This window comes from Conger conger, chromosome 2, assembly GCF_963514075.1.
Source record: "Conger conger chromosome 2, fConCon1.1, whole genome shotgun sequence".
In the NCBI taxonomy this organism is placed as follows: Eukaryota; Metazoa; Chordata; class Actinopteri; order Anguilliformes; family Congridae; genus Conger; species Conger conger.
Genome location: NC_083761.1, coordinates 88,819,441 through 88,836,207, shown reverse-complemented (window position 1 = coordinate 88,836,207; position 16,767 = coordinate 88,819,441). Strand labels below are relative to the sequence as shown.

General features: G+C 43.7%; 1 protein-coding gene across 1 annotated transcript; it reads left to right on the top strand.

The window, feature by feature from the left end:
• Nucleotides 1-522: 522 nt before the first annotated feature.
• On the top strand, nt 523-12,114 carry LOC133121972 (NACHT, LRR and PYD domains-containing protein 3-like). Its single transcript, XM_061231588.1, has 11 exons — nt 523-728; nt 4,188-4,638; nt 4,848-4,887; nt 5,191-5,299; nt 5,684-5,744; nt 5,845-7,594; nt 7,956-8,129; nt 8,583-8,756; nt 8,860-9,021; nt 10,431-10,477; nt 10,633-12,114. The coding sequence occupies exons 2-11, from the start codon at nt 4,380-4,382 to the stop codon at nt 11,172-11,174; spliced, it is 3,318 nt and encodes a 1,105-aa protein (XP_061087572.1). The 5' UTR covers nt 523-728; nt 4,188-4,379; the 3' UTR covers nt 11,175-12,114.
• Nucleotides 12,115-16,767: the final 4,653 nt, after the last annotated feature.

Genomic DNA, 16,767 nt, shown 5'->3' with positions numbered 1-16,767 from the left:
CAGGTAGGCTACCCATATAGTGACTGTTCGATGGCTTTTAAGAACATTCCAAATCGAAATCTTCACATTTCCCTCAGTCCAGCTTCCTCATTGTTCGCCGCAAATCTGTTTGCTGAACTTTAACGCACCTCAGATAACTTCAGGCACAAGTTATAAACTAGATAACGTTAGCGTTTCATCCGCAGATACTCTCATTCAGAAACACTGAAGGTAAAACAAGCGTGATAGCTACATACACCAGACTATCACGCTTCCGCAACGGTAGACATACAGCAACTGCGAGTCAGCGTGGCCGGCAGACCCAGCAAGGTTAAGGTCCAGTAGGGGTGTATGAAATAATTGCAAAATAGGTAAGAAGGATATCTAAGCGTTTACACCCCCTGTGCTGTTATTTTTACCTGTACTGGGAAGGAGGTTATCATTCATTATGTTTTGGGGGGGGGGACAAATTCACCTCTTCTAAATATTGAGGGGGACATGTCCACCCTGCCCCCACTAAATCTACGCCCATCCTGTTTGAATTTGGGCGCGCAAATTCTCAGTCTCCGATTACTTCTTTAGCGCGGATTCCATGACTCTGCCGAATTCATCAATATCTAGAAAAACCTATATCTGGTTCAATGGTTCGACATTCATAATGCGGATAAACTCTAAATGGGCTTTAGTTTGTTTCATACAGGCTAGACGCTGATCTGCAAGTATCGGACTACAGCTCTATTTAAAGAAAGGTAAGTAGCCAAGTTAGCGAGGCGGTCTTTCTTCGCTGTGGTCTGTCTGTCCTCCCTCATCTCCCTGCTCTGCTTCCTCCTGCGCCAGTAGCGCTAAACGTAGGCTACCTGTGCTTATGCGGAGTGGCGGCAAAACCATTGCCTCAAGTGCCGTATTGCTTTTATAAAATCGTCACAACATTTGTAAACACTTAATGGATGACAGAATATTTCTTAATCTTCTAAATCATTATTTTTATCAAGCAACTATTCTTCCGCCAGATAATGTAGGCGGCAGATTAGCATTGTTAACGTTACTTTGTTACTTTATGGCCGCATCTAGTCTAGCTGTTCAACTGGCTTTATTTACGTTTAATTTGATGCTGCCATTAATTGTACAGCAACTGAAAGAAATGTTCAATTTTTTCAGCCTGAAGAGAACCGCAAAATAACGGACGGAGTGATGCCAATAATCGGAGACTTCCGGTTAGCATGTATCAAAGTAAAAGTTGATTTGTGAATAAAATTATCGTCATTGTCATTTTCTCGTTTATTTTAATTTTAAAATTAATAAAGTTGGATATAATATTATAAATATAAGAAGTACTTGCATTTCTATAAAACCTGTTTTAAGTTATACATATGGGTCACTATACTTCTAGCACAAATGAGCAGTTAATCAGTTTGAAAATATATAGGCATACTTAATTGTTATACACTGTCCGTGCACAACCAGCTGCTTGCATAGCTAATTGTTCAAAAACTATAAATTGTTACCAAATAAAAGGGGGTGTACATTTACTCTATCAACTCATATCTTTAGCATTGAACAGTCATTTCCGTGAAATCATGTTCCCAGCAATTGTTGCTGAATTTACAGCGTGGTATGGGCATGCATTGCTATAGACTGTAGACTGCATGCCTTTATGCATTTAGTTGCTGATTAATTGATTGCCTGATTAAATATCCCCTAACATTGTGTCGTGTCTAGGAAACGACAGAATTCTAAGTCCAATCTCTAATTTGTCGAAAACAACTTCACGAGGGAAAAGATACCACGGCAGCTAGCTCTTCAGGAAAATCAGACTTTATTAGCACAAATGCACAAAGCCAGACCAGTTCTGCAGAAGTGGACCTCGATTGTTGGTTTCACACACATTTTATACACTTCTTTCAACATAACTCCTCCTCAGAAATACCAGCTGCTCTCTGTCCTGCCCCAATGATTCATCATTGTGGCAATCGCCCAAATGATAATTTCGCTTTGTATGCTATTTTCTAAAAATAACTTTTCTTTAAACATGGCGTTTGTTTTGTCAGCTTGATCTTAAGAAAGCAATTGCTCTTATCTCATTGTGCAGGCATACTAACTGCCCTCCACAAATTTTGTTCTCATCAAAAATAATTGACATGACATGTTACATCAAACATTCAAAAATAAATGACATTTTGCATCACAGGCTATATTTAAAAATAATGTTCTTACCGCATTGTACAGGCATACAGCTGTTCTGCAAACTGTCTTTGACAAAGTTAGCCCACCCCCACCACACAAGACTTACTGTCCTGCACGGTTCATACGTGAACTGTCCTTGACATCGATAGCCCACCCCCACAACACCAGGCATCCTGCCCTGCAAGCAGTTTTCTAACAGAGGAATCATAAAAAAGTGAATCATGCAAAACATGGTGTTATTCAGTACTTTACAACTTTTCTTAAGCATACACATTATTTTAATCAATTCAGGTTACATATGGGTCACTATACTTCTAGCACAAATGAGCAGTTAATCAGTTTGAAAATATATAGGCCTACTTAATCATACTTTAACATTTGATTAATGGTGGTTTCTTGTGTTTCCATAAGCTCATCTGTAATGAATGACATAGGTTCATTGAATTACATTTTCTACAGTTGACACTGTGGTTTCTTGCGTTTCCATAAGCTTATCTGTAATTAATGATATAGGTTCATTGGATTACATATTGATTATTTGAGTAATAGGCAGCATACATGTGATACATTGATTATAGGCCGCATACATATTGGTGCACTTGGCCTGAAACTTTAAGAGTTTTGGAGGAACCAGCGTGCTCAATTCTAATGGTTTGGCGGTTTAGTCTGATTTTGACTTGTGATTGATTTGTCATAAAACAGAGGAAGAACACCTTGTTCTGTGAAGTGTAGCTAACATTAGCTAACCAACATCATTAACATGAATATCCAGTGCAAACTAGCTAGCGCTATTGGAAACCCTATTACTGTAACGTTACCACCAAAGCTACCTAACTAGTTTTACAACAGGCAAGGTCGGTTTTAATGTTTCATGTTTGTAAAGTTATCATCCCAGTGTTTCTCTGTAAGGCTGCCGATGAGCATCTGGTGTTTATTGGCTAATGTTAGCTGTTTGTGATGGACACAATTAGAAGTTCCGGTTTTCTTTCCCCCCCCATGTTTCTGACACTTTTGAAACTCATGTAGGGCGTCTCTGTTTCGCTGTCATTGACTGCCAAGCAGCTGAGCCCGCCCTGTAAACGGACTGTAGGATCTGGGTTATCCTCCCTTTTAAGAATCGGAAAAAGCCCAATCCACTGTGTACCAGATTACATTTGGCATTGCAGTCCCAAACACAACCAGATTTCACCATTGTTGACTAGCTAACTGTTTCTACGACGCTCTGGTTCAGTCGATGTTGAAGTAACGTTCTGAGTTAGCGGAAGCAACCTCTTTTTACGAACATTCTGATTTGTACTGCCATGGTAAAATGTCGGTCTCAGCCAATCGGCTTCCAGGATCGAAACGACCCATTTTATAATGTGAAATAAGATGCGCGATCGAAGCAGAGCGGTTATTTCCACAGGGTGTGGCTTGTGTGAGGAGACAGACTCAAAGCAGGGGTGGATTCATTGTCAATATAAATATTTTAACCCCTTCACGCAGATTCGAAATATGGCTATCTCAACCAATTTTTGCTTAATAGTACCCATTTAAGGCTTTATAACTCCAGAGGGGAGTAGTGCAGAGATCTGAGAAATGGCTTAAATTAAGAAAAACACTTGTACCATTTACAATACAGACTACTAGTTTATACTATATTCCTAAAAATGGTACTCCTTTATTTTGCACTGAGATATAAATAGATACATGCCTACATTTGAATGAGCAAGCCCAAGAACAGCCCAAGAACCAAAGCCCCCTCCCCCCTCTACACCGGTGAAACATGGTGGGGGTGATATAGTTCTGGCATGTGCTGCTGCACAGAATAGGGCAGCAGAATGAATTCTGAAATGTACAGAGGGATGTTTCCATTGCTCAACTCAAGTGCCTCCAAACTCATTGGACGTTGCTTCATCCCACAACAAGGCAATGGTCCCAAACATACTCCATTGCTCTCTTGCTTCTTAATCATGTTTCAAACAGTTTGTTTTGGTAAGCCTATTCTTTGGCCTATATCTCTGATTGTCTTTCTTATTTCTCAGGTGCTCAAAATGGCTTCCTTGACTTTCATTGGCACAACTCAGGTCCTCATGTCAACCCAATAACAGACTCCATAAGCAATCAAAAGCCAAGAATCAAGACTAGATACTGAAAGCCCTCTTATACCCTGTTGCAATGAAGCAATTGAACACACCTGACTGAGTTCACACCTGTTCTTAGAGTAGGTGTCTCTGATGGCTGGCCAGGTCTTGGAGATTCTGGAGGACCTGACAAAAGAAGAATTTTTAAAGTTGAAGTTGTATCTGAATGAAGAGGTGCTGGAAGGATGTAGACCCATCCCACAGGGTCGACTGGAGGACCAAGGTGTGACAGGTGTCATCACCTTGATGAAGAGTTCCTATGGCAACAAGATGGTGCAGGTCACACTGGAAATCTTAAGGAAGATTTCGAGAAATGACCTCGTTGAGAGACTGGAGAGAAATCTGGAAAGTGGTAAGATGCATCCATCTCAGGATCCATCTCAGGTTCCACGTTGTTTACTGGCCTATAAGCCTTAAATACCACACATCCTTTCACTCATGTTCAGTGGAGCTTGACTCTGTGAAAGAAACCGCTCTGACCACTGCTGCCCCATTCAGGGGTATACCATCCTCCTCAGAGTGGATGACTTTCCTATTGTAACGCGTCTCCTTTCTCTGCAGGTGCTGAAGTCAGAAGGCAGACTGTGAGGAAACGATCAGGGTAAGTGTCCATTCAACCCTGTCAGTCACACCCTCTACAGAATCTACCCTTTAAGGCAGCTCTACTCAACTCCTGGTCCTGTGGCCCACAGGGTCTGCAGGCATTCACTCCAACCGTGCGCTACACCACCTGATTTAACTACTCCACTTATTATCTGAACCAAGCAGGTGAAGCAATTGATGAAATCCGGTGGTGTAACGCACAGTTGGGAGTGAATACCTACAGACACTGCGGCCTGCAGGACAAAAATAATAATTGTAATAATTTTAAATGAAAATGTATTTGAAGTCCTTGCCTTGTCAGGGAGGATCTGAGCTCTGCAGCTGCAGCCGGTGATTACAGCCCTGAGAGGAAGCGCGAGAGGAGCTTGAATGCAGAGCCTGTGTCTGAGACCCAGCAGGGAGGGGCACAGGTAAGGCCTTCATGCTCACCTGAGTCTATACTTGTATTCACTCACTCACCATAATGCTTTGTGTTTTATATTCACTCACCTTAATGCTTTGTGTTTTATATTCACTCACCTTAATGCTTTGTGTTTTATATTCACTCACCTTAATGCTTTGTGTTTTATATTCACTCACCTTAATGCTTTGTGTTTTATATTCACTCACCTTAATGCTTTGTGTTTTATATTCACTCACCTTAATGCTTTGTGTTTTATATTCACTCACCTTAATGCTTTGTGTTTTATATTCACTCACCTTAATGCTTCATGTTCTTTCTTTGCTCATTTCTTATTTTAGATTCTGTATTCTTCAGTGGCAGGTGTGCTTTATCTGTTGTATTTATTTCTCAGCCGTCCCTGACTGTTGATGCATTCCTGAGCTCCAATCACCAGGATCTGGACACAGAAAAAAGTAACTTATTTTTACACTATTTATGACTGGTTGCAAAACAATATAATTGAGAGTCCTGCAACAGCTTCTCGTATGAATGTCTAAATGACTGTTTTTACAGACCAATGTGCTCAACGTGTCCAGAAGAACCTGAAGTTGATTCTGAAGCAGAAGTATGAGTGCATATATGAAGGGGTTGCTAAGCCAGGAAAACATGCCCTCCTCAAGAGCATTTACACAGAGCTCTGCATCACAGAGGGGGACTGTGAACGGGTCAATAATGAACACGAGGTGTGGCAGATTGAAACAGCAACCAGGACACAGCCTACACAAGACACTGCAATTAAATGCAACGACATCTTTAGACCCTTAGCTGGACAAGGCAGACCCATCAAAACTGTAATGACCAAGGGCATCGCTGGTATTGGAAAAACGGTCTCTGTGCAGAAGTTCATTCTTGACTGGGTGGAAGGAAAAGCTAATGAGGATATTGATTTCATGTTTGTCCTTCCTTTTCGGGAGCTGAACTTACTTCATGAGCAGCACAGTCTCCTTGAGCTTCTGCACGTCGTTCACCCTGGAACGAAAGAGTTTGAAAACATTGAGCCTGAAAATTACAAGGTTTTGTTCATCTTTGATGGTCTGGATGAAAGCAAACATCCCTTGAATTTCAGACACAATAAGATCCTGTCTGATGCAAGGAAGACATCCCCAGTGGATGTGCTACTGACAAACCTCATTAAGGGGAATCTACTTCCCTATGCTCTCCTCTGGATCACCTCCCGACCAGCAGCAGCCAATCAGATCCCTCCAAAATGCATCCACCGACTGACAGAGGTCAGAGGGTTCAATGATGCACAGAAAGAGGTGTATTTCAGGAAAAGATACGCAGATCAGAATCTGGCTGGTAGAATTATCTCACACATAAAGACATCCAGGAGTCTGCACATCATGTGCCATATACCAGTCTTCTGCTGGATGTCTGCCGCTGTTCTGGGGAGACTTTTGGGTGGAACTGACAGGGAAATAATCCCTAAAACTCTGACTGAAATGTACACACATTTCCTGCTCATTCAGTCAGACTTCAAGAATGAGAAATATGAGGACAGATCTGAGAAGTCAGAGAAAGAAATCCTCCTAAAACTGGGGCAGCTAGCTTTTCAACACCTGAAGAAGGGCAATCTGATGTTTTATGAGGAGGACCTGCAAGAGTGTGGCATTGATGTCACAGAAGCTTCTGTGTACTCTGGGGTGTGCACAGAGATCTTTAAAGAGGAGCCTGTGCTGCATCAGAAGAAAGTCTACTGCTTTGTGCATCTGAGCCTGCAGGAGTACATGGCTGCTTTGTATGTGATTCATTCCTTCATCAGCAAGAACTTCAGGGCATTGAAGAATTTTTTTGGTCTAAAGACTTTAGCGCCACTCCATGATTTGCACAAGAAAGCTATTAAGAAGGCTTTGGAGAGTGAGAATGGACATCTGGACCTCTTTCTCCGATTCCTTCTGGGCCTCTCACTGGACTCCAATCAGCGCCTTCTCCCAGGTCTACTGCCAGAGACTGGAAGCAACTCTGAGAGCATCCAGAAAACAGTTCAGCACATCAAGGTCTTTAAAGAGAAAGATCCCTCTCCAGAAAGATGCATCAATCTGTTTCATTGTTTGTCTGAACTCAATGATGATTCAATTCTGATGGAAACCGAAAAGTTGGAGCATTCCAGTCAAAAGTTCTTACCTGCGCACTGCTCCATCCTGGCCTATACACTCCTCAGATCGGAAAAGGCGTGGGATACATTTGACCTGAGACGGTACAACACCTCAGAAGAGGGGCGAAGGCGACTGGTCCCAGCTGTGAAGTGCTGCAAGAAGGCTGTGTAAGTATTAACCCGGAGCTCACTACTATAATCTACCATCGAAATCTCAACCCCGGTCTATCATAGATAACACTGTTCATGTTTAGCATCAATCAATAACATTTATCAATATTCGTGATATATTTGGTCTAAAATAAATCAGATTAATCAAATTCAACTTGCATTATATTTGGAGGTAGTTGTGGTCAATATTCTGCTGGTATGTAAACATCCCATTGTGCATCCACCAGCCACCAACATTTTGCTGACCGATAACATCCCATAATAAGTGATAGGAGACAGTTGGTTGTCCGATAGAAAACAAGGTATTAAACCGTAACCCTGAGCTGAGATTCTGATGCACTGTTGTGCTTTTCTCCAGACTTAGTGGCTGTAATCTCACAGAGAAATCTCTTAAACTCGTGGACTCCGCCCTGCAGTCAGTCTCCTCCCCCCTCAGAGAGCTGGACCTCAGCAACAACAACCTGGGAGATTCAGGAGTGGAGCTGCTCTGTGCTGGACTGAAGAGCACAAACTGTAAACTACAGACTTTGAGGTAAGGTGTGATGTTCCAAGTCCAGATTAACTCATTTAACTCACATTTTACCCTGCACCATTTGACCATCCAACACATTACTCAAACTCAATTAATAGTTCTATAAATGACTTTTTTATGTAAAAACACGCAGCTGCTGGCTCTGTTGCTACCTAACCCAGCCAGCTCGCTAACGTAGCTGCTGGCTCTGTTGCTACCTAACCCAGCCAGCTCTCTAACGTAGCTGCAGGACAAGGTGAGAAGTGAGTCAGAGGCTACGATGCTGCCGCCCTCGTCTAAGTTTGTTAATGTTAGATAATGAATGACTTGTTTGATCTGAATTTCAATTTCTTGTGTATACACCACAAAAACGGCAATGCTTTTGGAGGGCACAGTGTATGAAAATATTAGTAAATAACATTATGTGTGTCTCTGTCTGTCTGTCTGTCTGTCTGTCTGTCTCTGTTCTCTCAGGCTCAGGGAGTGTTATCTCACAGAGGGCTGCTGTGATGTTCTGGCCTCAGTCCTGCGTTCTCCTCACTCAGAGCTGAGTGATCTGGAGCTCAGAGACAACGAGCTGCAGGACTCAGGAGTGAGAGCGCTCTCTGCTGGACTGGAGGACCCACACTGTAAACTGCAGAGACTGGGGTGAGCAGTGTAGCCACATAGTCGTCATACACTAATTTATTTGAGACTATTAATGGTTCACCTTTAAATGAGCACCTTAGACCTCCTGCTTTCCTCTCTGCAGGCTGTCAGGCTGTGGAGTCACAGAGAGAGGCTGTGATTCTCTGGCTTCAGCTCTGCGTTCAAACGCCTCACACCTGAGAAAGCTGGACCTGAGCTACAATCACCCTGGAGACTCAGGAGTGAGAGCGCTGTCTGCTGCTAAACTGGACACACTCACACTGCTGTAAGTACACACACACTCACACACAGCTGTAAGTACACACACACTCACACACTGTTGTAAGTACACACACACTGCTGTAAGTACACACACACTCACACCTGGGCTACAATCACCCAGGGGAGTCAGGAGTGAGAGTCCTCCCAGTGTTTGGAGCTCTCCCATTGGCTCAGACCTAGTCCTGCCAGTGTGTGGAGCTCTCCCATTGGTCCAGAGCAAGCACTCCCATTGGCTCAGAGCTGAGCCTCTCATTACATTTACATTATTGACATTTGGCAGACGCTCTTATCCAGAGCGATGTACAGTTACATTAGTCCTTAGTCCTCCCTCCTGATTTACCCCGCCCCCCCCTTCTGATACCCCTATCCCTGTCTAACCCCCCCCCCCCCCCCCAAAAAAAAAAAAAAAAAAAAATTGCACTTATGATGACGACTATATGTTTAGAACAGCAGTCCAGGTGTATTTTCCTAGTTCTGGATGTGATGCTTTGACTTGTGGTAGAACCTATGCACTTGTAAGTCGCTTTGGATTAAAAGCGTCTGCCAAATGACTAAAATGTAAATGTAAATGTAAACATTACATTACATTATTAGCATTTGGCAGATGCTCTTATCCAGAGCGACATACAACAAAGTGCATACCCATAACCAGGGATAAGTTCGCTGAAACTTTTTGAGAACAAAGAAACAGTTGATTAGACTAAGCAGGAGACAATCCTCCCCTGGAGCAATGCAGGGTTAAGGGCCTTGCTCAAGGGTCCAACCACTGTGAGGATCTTATTGTGGCTACACCGGGATTAGAACCACCAACCTTGCCTGTCCCAGTCATTTACCATTTTTGACATTTTTTACATTTTTGTCATTTGGCTGACGCTTTTAATCCAAAGCAATTTACAAGTGCATAGGTCCTACCACAAGTCAAAGCATCACATCCATAACTAGGAAAATACACATGGAATGCTGGAATATTCGTCATCATAAGTGCCATTTATTTTTTTTTATTTTTTTTTTTGGGTAGACAAGGAGGAGAGGGATATCAGAAAGGGGGGGGGGCAGGGGAAATCAGGAGGGAGGACTAAGGTAGAGTTTGAAAAGGTGTGTTTTGAGTCTGCGTCGAAATAGGGGGAGGGATTCTGCTGTCATTCTGCAGTGAAAGGCAAGTCATTCCACCAAAACAGGCGTGAACGTGCAGCTCGACCGCCAGGTGCTCGTAGAGAGGGAACCATAAGGCGACCAGAGCTGGCAGACCGGAGTGGTCTAGCTGGGGAGTAGGGAGTGATCAAGGATTGTATGCAAGGTGGGGCAGTCCCCTTAGCAGCCTGAAATGCCAACACTAGGGCCTTGAATCGGATACCTTAACCACTACGCTACAGGCCGCCCTCAGTCAGTCTGTTTGTCCTTCTGTCCCTACAGTGTAGACCATGGAGGAGAGATCAGGCTGAAACCAGGACTGAGGAAATGTAAGTCTCTCTGCCCTGAATCCTGTGACATGGAGACAGCACATGCACTGGCGAGCATTGGAAGGACAGGGACGTGATTTAAACTTCATTATGAGTTATTCTGCATGTTGGATCCTAGTACTGATGCTGTCTGCTCTAACCTCTGTTTACTGCAGATGCTGTTGCACTCACACTGGACCCCAGCTCTGTACACAGAAAGCTGTCTCTGTCTGAGGGGAACAGGAGGGTGACATGGGGGAATGAGCAGCCATATCCTGATCATCCAAAGCGATTTAGCATGTATCTCCAGGTGCTGTGCCAGGAGGGGCTGTCTGAGCGCTGCTACTGGGAGGCAGAGTGGAGGGTGGAGAAGGGTGGGAAATGGCCCTGTCTCGCAGTGGCCTATGAAACGCTTGGCAGGAAAGGACGGGGTGCTGAAATGCAGTTTGGACACAATGACAAGTCCTGGAGTCTGTGCTGTTCTAAACAGAAGTACTCTGCCGCTCACATAAATATCTCCACTGACATACCTACTGCCCCCCCTTCCTGCAGAGTAGGGGTGTACCTGGACTATCCGGCCGGCACTCTGTCCTTCTACAGCGTCTCCTCTGACACACGTACCCTCCTGCACACTTTCCACAGCACCTTCACCCAGCCCCTCTACCCTGGGTTTAAACTGAATAAGGGCAACTCGCTGTCCCTGTGCATGCTGGGATAGGTTCCTGGGTGTGTGGCTCTCGGTGTAAAAGAAAATCTTAATGTGCAAGAAATTCCAGAAGTCGACCAGCTCATGCCTGGGCACAGTGAGTGAGTCTGTCTGCAAGAGGGGAGTCAGTTTTAGATCTGCTGTTATGTACTGATCCTGACAGAATTTGACTTACTAGTGAGCTAGCAGAGTTAAGCCTGCTACACAAGGAGCGATTGGAAAGAGCTCTTGGGGAAGTCTGTATCGTAGTGGTCAAGGAACGTGACTGTGACATACAAGTTTGATGGTTTGATCCCCATTGTAGCCACAATAAGACCCGCACAGCTGTTGGGCCCTTGAGCAAGGCCCTTAACGCTGCATTGCTCCAGGGGAGGATTGTCTCCTGCTTAGTCTAATCAACTGTACATCTGCCAAATGCCATTAATGTAATGTAATGTAAAAGTCTTGTTCTTCAGACTCAGCTCTGAGGCATGATGGGACATTATTGCCCTGCTTCTACACATGAGCCTGTTTTGCTCGACTGTCTGTGCTGTCCAGCTGGCTATAGTTCCTACCTTCCCTAAATTTGTCTGTGGAGAATTTGAACATGGGAATAGCTCTGGAAGGTAATCCTGGTTTGTTAAAACGAAATGTTTGTTGACCTTAGGAGACTCCTTTTTTCCCTTTTCAAGCGAATGACTTGCCACTAGAGAAACCACTCTGGAAATCTTGCACATTATCTTACCTGAGATTGTTTTTCTGCTCTTTACCGTGTTGGGAGTCAGGTATGGGCAGTGTCCCTGTGGACGTTGTGATCACATGATGCTATGGGCAGTGTCCCTGTGGATGCTGTGATCACATGATACTATGGGCAGTGTCCCTGTGGATGCTGTGATCACATGATGCTATGGGCAGTGTCCCTGTGGATGCTGTGATCACATGATGCTATGGGCAGTGTCCCTGTGGACGCTGTGATCACATGATGCTATGGGCAGTGTCCCTGTGGATGCTGTGATCACATGATGCTATGGGCAGTGTCCCTGTGGACGCTGTGATCACATGATGCTATGGGCAGTGTCCCTGTGGACGCTGTGATCACATGATGCTATGGGCAGTGTCCCTGTGGACGCTGTGATCACATGATGCTATGGGCAGTGTCCCTGTGGACGCTGTGATCACATGATGCTATGGGCAGTGTCCCTGTGGATGCTGTGATCACATGATGTGGGTTTACTATGCTTTATTTTAATGGGGACCAAAGAGTTTGCCCTTCTGTATTTTTCTGCTTTTGTTCAGACTGGTAGAAAGCAGACGGAGAAAGGACCACATCAGTTTACTGTACTTTTATGCTTTCATAATTACTAATTACATTTTAATTACTGTCCATTTTGATTTTGTTTTGTAAAAGCAGCTTGCGATGGTGTAATGTTTCTGTACTTGTCCTGTTTCTTGAGTCCCGAGCCATTTATTCCTTCCCCCGGTTCTAGCCTCCTTGTTCCTGAGTCCTTGCCCTTGTTTGTCTGGATTTCCAGTTTTGACCCCTGCCTGCTTCCCTGGACTATTCTTTTGTTGTTTTGGATATCTGTACCTCTGCCTTGTTGGACTGACCGCCTGGTTTTTGACTCTGGCCTGTTTTTTGACTCCACTCTGTCTGCCCCTGCTTTTGAAATTAAACCTGCCATTTTTTCTGCACCCCTGCCTGCTTTTGGTTCTTCTGTTCCCCCCGGCGTAACAAAAACAGCCTGTTTGGTTCAATCTGACACAGCCTGACGCACAAACACAAACACACGTTCACACACTCATATTTCAGACGCATATACAGTGCTGTGAGAGTATTTACTCCTTCCTGATTTCATCTATTATTGCATATTTGACACTGGATGGTTTCAGATATTTAGTCAAAATGTTATATTGGATAAAGGGTACCTACATATGTAAATGAAAAACTGATTTTTTAAAAATCGTTTCATTTATTTAATTAAAAAAACTTATCAAACTCATGTTTCCCCTGAGAAAAAGTAACCTTCCCTGTCGCTGTCTCCCCTGCTCTGTATGGAATATGTACAGCAATTCCTTCTCTGATATTAGCGCTGAATGTATCTGTTAAGCATGAACTTACTGCTGGGCTAACGGAGCATTATACCTTATCCAACACCAAAGCCAGTGAGGAGTTTGGGTCCAGTTTGAGTTCTGGCTCCAGCACCGTGGAGCTAGAACAGACAGTAGTCATGAGCGGGAGTTCAGAGAGAACCATACATTAGATCAGAGGTGGTCTTAGTCTGTATTCTGTACAGTATGTGTGTGGGCCCACTGATTACTGTAACCATAGTTTAGATTTATAGTTCTGTGATGTGAATGGACTGGGCGACTCACTAATCAATGAATGAACATGACTGAACTGAATTGAATACAGGTGTGTCTGATTGCAAGTGTGGGAGACTGAGGAGACAGAAGACTGGGGCTTGGCACTCTCGCTGTAACGGCAGGTGGGGGTCGTTCGCAGTCGGTTAAGATTGCCGGCGACAAAGATAGCTAGAATAGGGGGTAGCTGTTCGAGGGTCAGGTGGGTCAGGTGTGAAGTGCCTCCTATAGACGGAGAAGGCCGGGACTTAGGAGAGTGCTACAGCCACCACTCCCTGGCACGTCTTGCCATTTGGCGTAACGTTGATCAAACCCTGCCCAGCGCCCACGCTGAATAAACTGCCCACGCTGACTGAACTGCCCACGCTGAATAAACTGCCCACGCTGACTGAACTCTGCCCACGCTGACTGAACTCTGCCCACGCTGACTGAACTCTGCCCACGCTGACTGAACTCTAGCCCACACCGTCAAGTGAAGCTGGTTCCCCTGAAGCCATTCCACAGTTTATGAATATGCTGCCAGTCTTTCCTCTCCAGCAAAGAAATAGCAGGTGACGCATCACTGGAACAATTGACTAACCAGTTAACTCTTACTCTTTGAAACACATTTGATAAGGTAAGAAGAAGAAAAAAAGTCATAGGAAGCACTATACTCCCTGGTACAGTGATACCACCCGTGCCCTGAAGCAGTCAAGTACAAGTACAAGTACAAGTAAGCTCTTTCATCTGCTCGATCTTCCTTTTTCTCTAAACTAATTGACCAAAGCAAATATAAGCCAAAATTTCTGTTTAGCACTGTAAACAAGTTAACAAAGAAACACTCATCAGAATCTGCAATCTATCCTTCCAATTACGGTAGCAATGACTTCATGATCTTTTTCAATCAGAAGACTGAGGTTTTTAGAGACAGATCTCCAAATGGTCTCCTCCTCTTGGTATTACTCATTAAATTACTCATTGCCACATTAAATAAACAGGCCACCTCTTGGCTGCATCAGGAAAAAATGTCAACAGTGTTTCTGTTGACTTGCCTACTTGATCGAATCCCAGGGTTTGATTTGCACTTTATTGTACGTGGCTCTGGGTAAGAGTCTGCCAGATGACTGTAATGTAATGTAGAGGAAAGAGTAGGAGGGTACTATTTGAACCATTCACCCTACACACATTGCTCCTGTGTCCAACACCCACAAGAGACACATTGTATGAGTTAGGAAGACGTTTATGAAAATAAAATCTACAGATTAGAGGTAAAAACAACAGAGCATAATCCTATAAATCCCCTGGACACCATCTCCTCCCATGGTCAGCATATCCCTGTTATGTCCAGTCGTAACATTGTGCAATCTTCAATTTAATTTATTTTTGTATAGCACTTTTCACAGAAGACAGTAGCTACTATTTACAGAGTAACAGAAGGGAATTCAACATATCAGCCCAAAACCCCCAATAGCATGAGGTAAACGACTCCCTTTGGGAACAGAAACCCTCAAACAATAGCAATGTTCCACATAATTAAGCTGAAAACCTAAAATATTTTTACATAAACATCGATTTATGTGAAATTGGCCGCCGCGACTTACAACTAATTACGATAGAACAGGTTTTTTTGTACTACTAAATGTCAGAGTTCCAAATCAAACCAAATACTTCTACTGCTATTCTGTTTTTTCCTCTTTATGTTTAGACATCCAATCCCGTGTCTGTAAAGAGGTAAAAATGAGTAAAACACAGACGATTGGCCATATGCCTATATTTCTATCTAATTGGTAGCAGAAATACGAAAGCTTACCTTATCACCTAGCAACTGCTGCACGGGCTGTCAGTCTGGCGCGTGCATTCACTTCAACGACTCCACCATCGGAAAGTTCAGCTAGCTCCTAGCCTAGAGGTAATCGCCTAATACTTCTGATTTATTTATTTTTTATTTTATAAAATGCATCGGTGCCTTAATACCCTCAGAAGAGGGGAAGAACCTATGTTTTTTATTTTTGTTTGAGCCTCCTTTTTATGAATAAACGCACCCTTGAGTGCTTAAAACTGCAACGGTCTTGTGTCTCACTAAATTATATCTCCCTGATTCCCCCTCTGGTTGCCATATAGTGCATCTACGTCAGGACAAATAGAGGTAAGAGAGGCAATAGGGAGTCCTACAACTGTTAACAAAGTATATTTGCAAATGTGGTTTAACGCCCCGCGTCGCGCGTCAAATTTTCCGGTTTTTCACAAATCAAATGTGGCAACCCTACCTACTTGCCCTCCGCCTGTTATGTCCCCTCATTCGACAAGTTGTATTCATGTTTTATGGAAACACTACTGTGTGGATGGTTTCTTTTCAACACATCTGGACGCCACACCTTAAAAAGGCGCCTTTCCTTGGGGGAGGGGACTATGGAAGTCATGTCATCCTGTTTGAATTTGGGCGCGCACTTTGTTCTAAAAGATATGTTTGGTACACAAATTCTCAGTCTCCGATTACTTCTTTAGCGCGGATACCATGACTGCCGAATTTATCAATATCTAGAAAGACCATCTGGTTCAACGGTTCGACATTCATAATGCGGATAAACTCTAAATGGGCTTTAGTTTGTTTCATACATGTTAGACGCTGATCTGGAAGTATCGGACAACAGCTCTATTTAAAAAAGGTAAGTAGCCTAATTAGCGAGGCGGTCTTTCTTCGCTGTGCTGACTGTCCTCCCTCATCTCCCTGCTCTGCTTACTCCTGCGCCAGTAGCGCTAAACGTAGGCTACCTGTTGTAACGGTCAAGAAATGTGGTATGTCTCTTTAAGAGTTGACGTTTGGGCTGCGTGTGTGAGCAACGTCACTGCCCCGCGCTTGGCGCGTAAGTCGAAGTTGTTGGCAGTTCGCCTACCTACAAAGAGGACAGCTATTACACATTCTATATTTTCTCTTTTATTGTTATGTTGTTATGTTTTCTAACGGTGATGTTTGACGTGTAGACACTAGTCGTATATGTAAATGTAGAATAGAAGCCGTGAGACCTGGCTCGTATGGTCGATGTGGGGAATATAGGAAATAAATACATTGTGAATACCCAGTATTTGGCTCCCCCACTCTGCTTGAGCTCCGCCATTACGGTACCAGAGAGAAGAAGCATCACACTGTGCTCATGCGGAGTGGCGGCAAAACCATTGCCTCAAGAGACGTATTGCTTTTATAAAATGGTTTTTACCAAGCAACTATTCTTCCGCCAGATAATGTCGGCCGCAGATTAGCATTGTTAATGTAACTTTGTTACTTTAT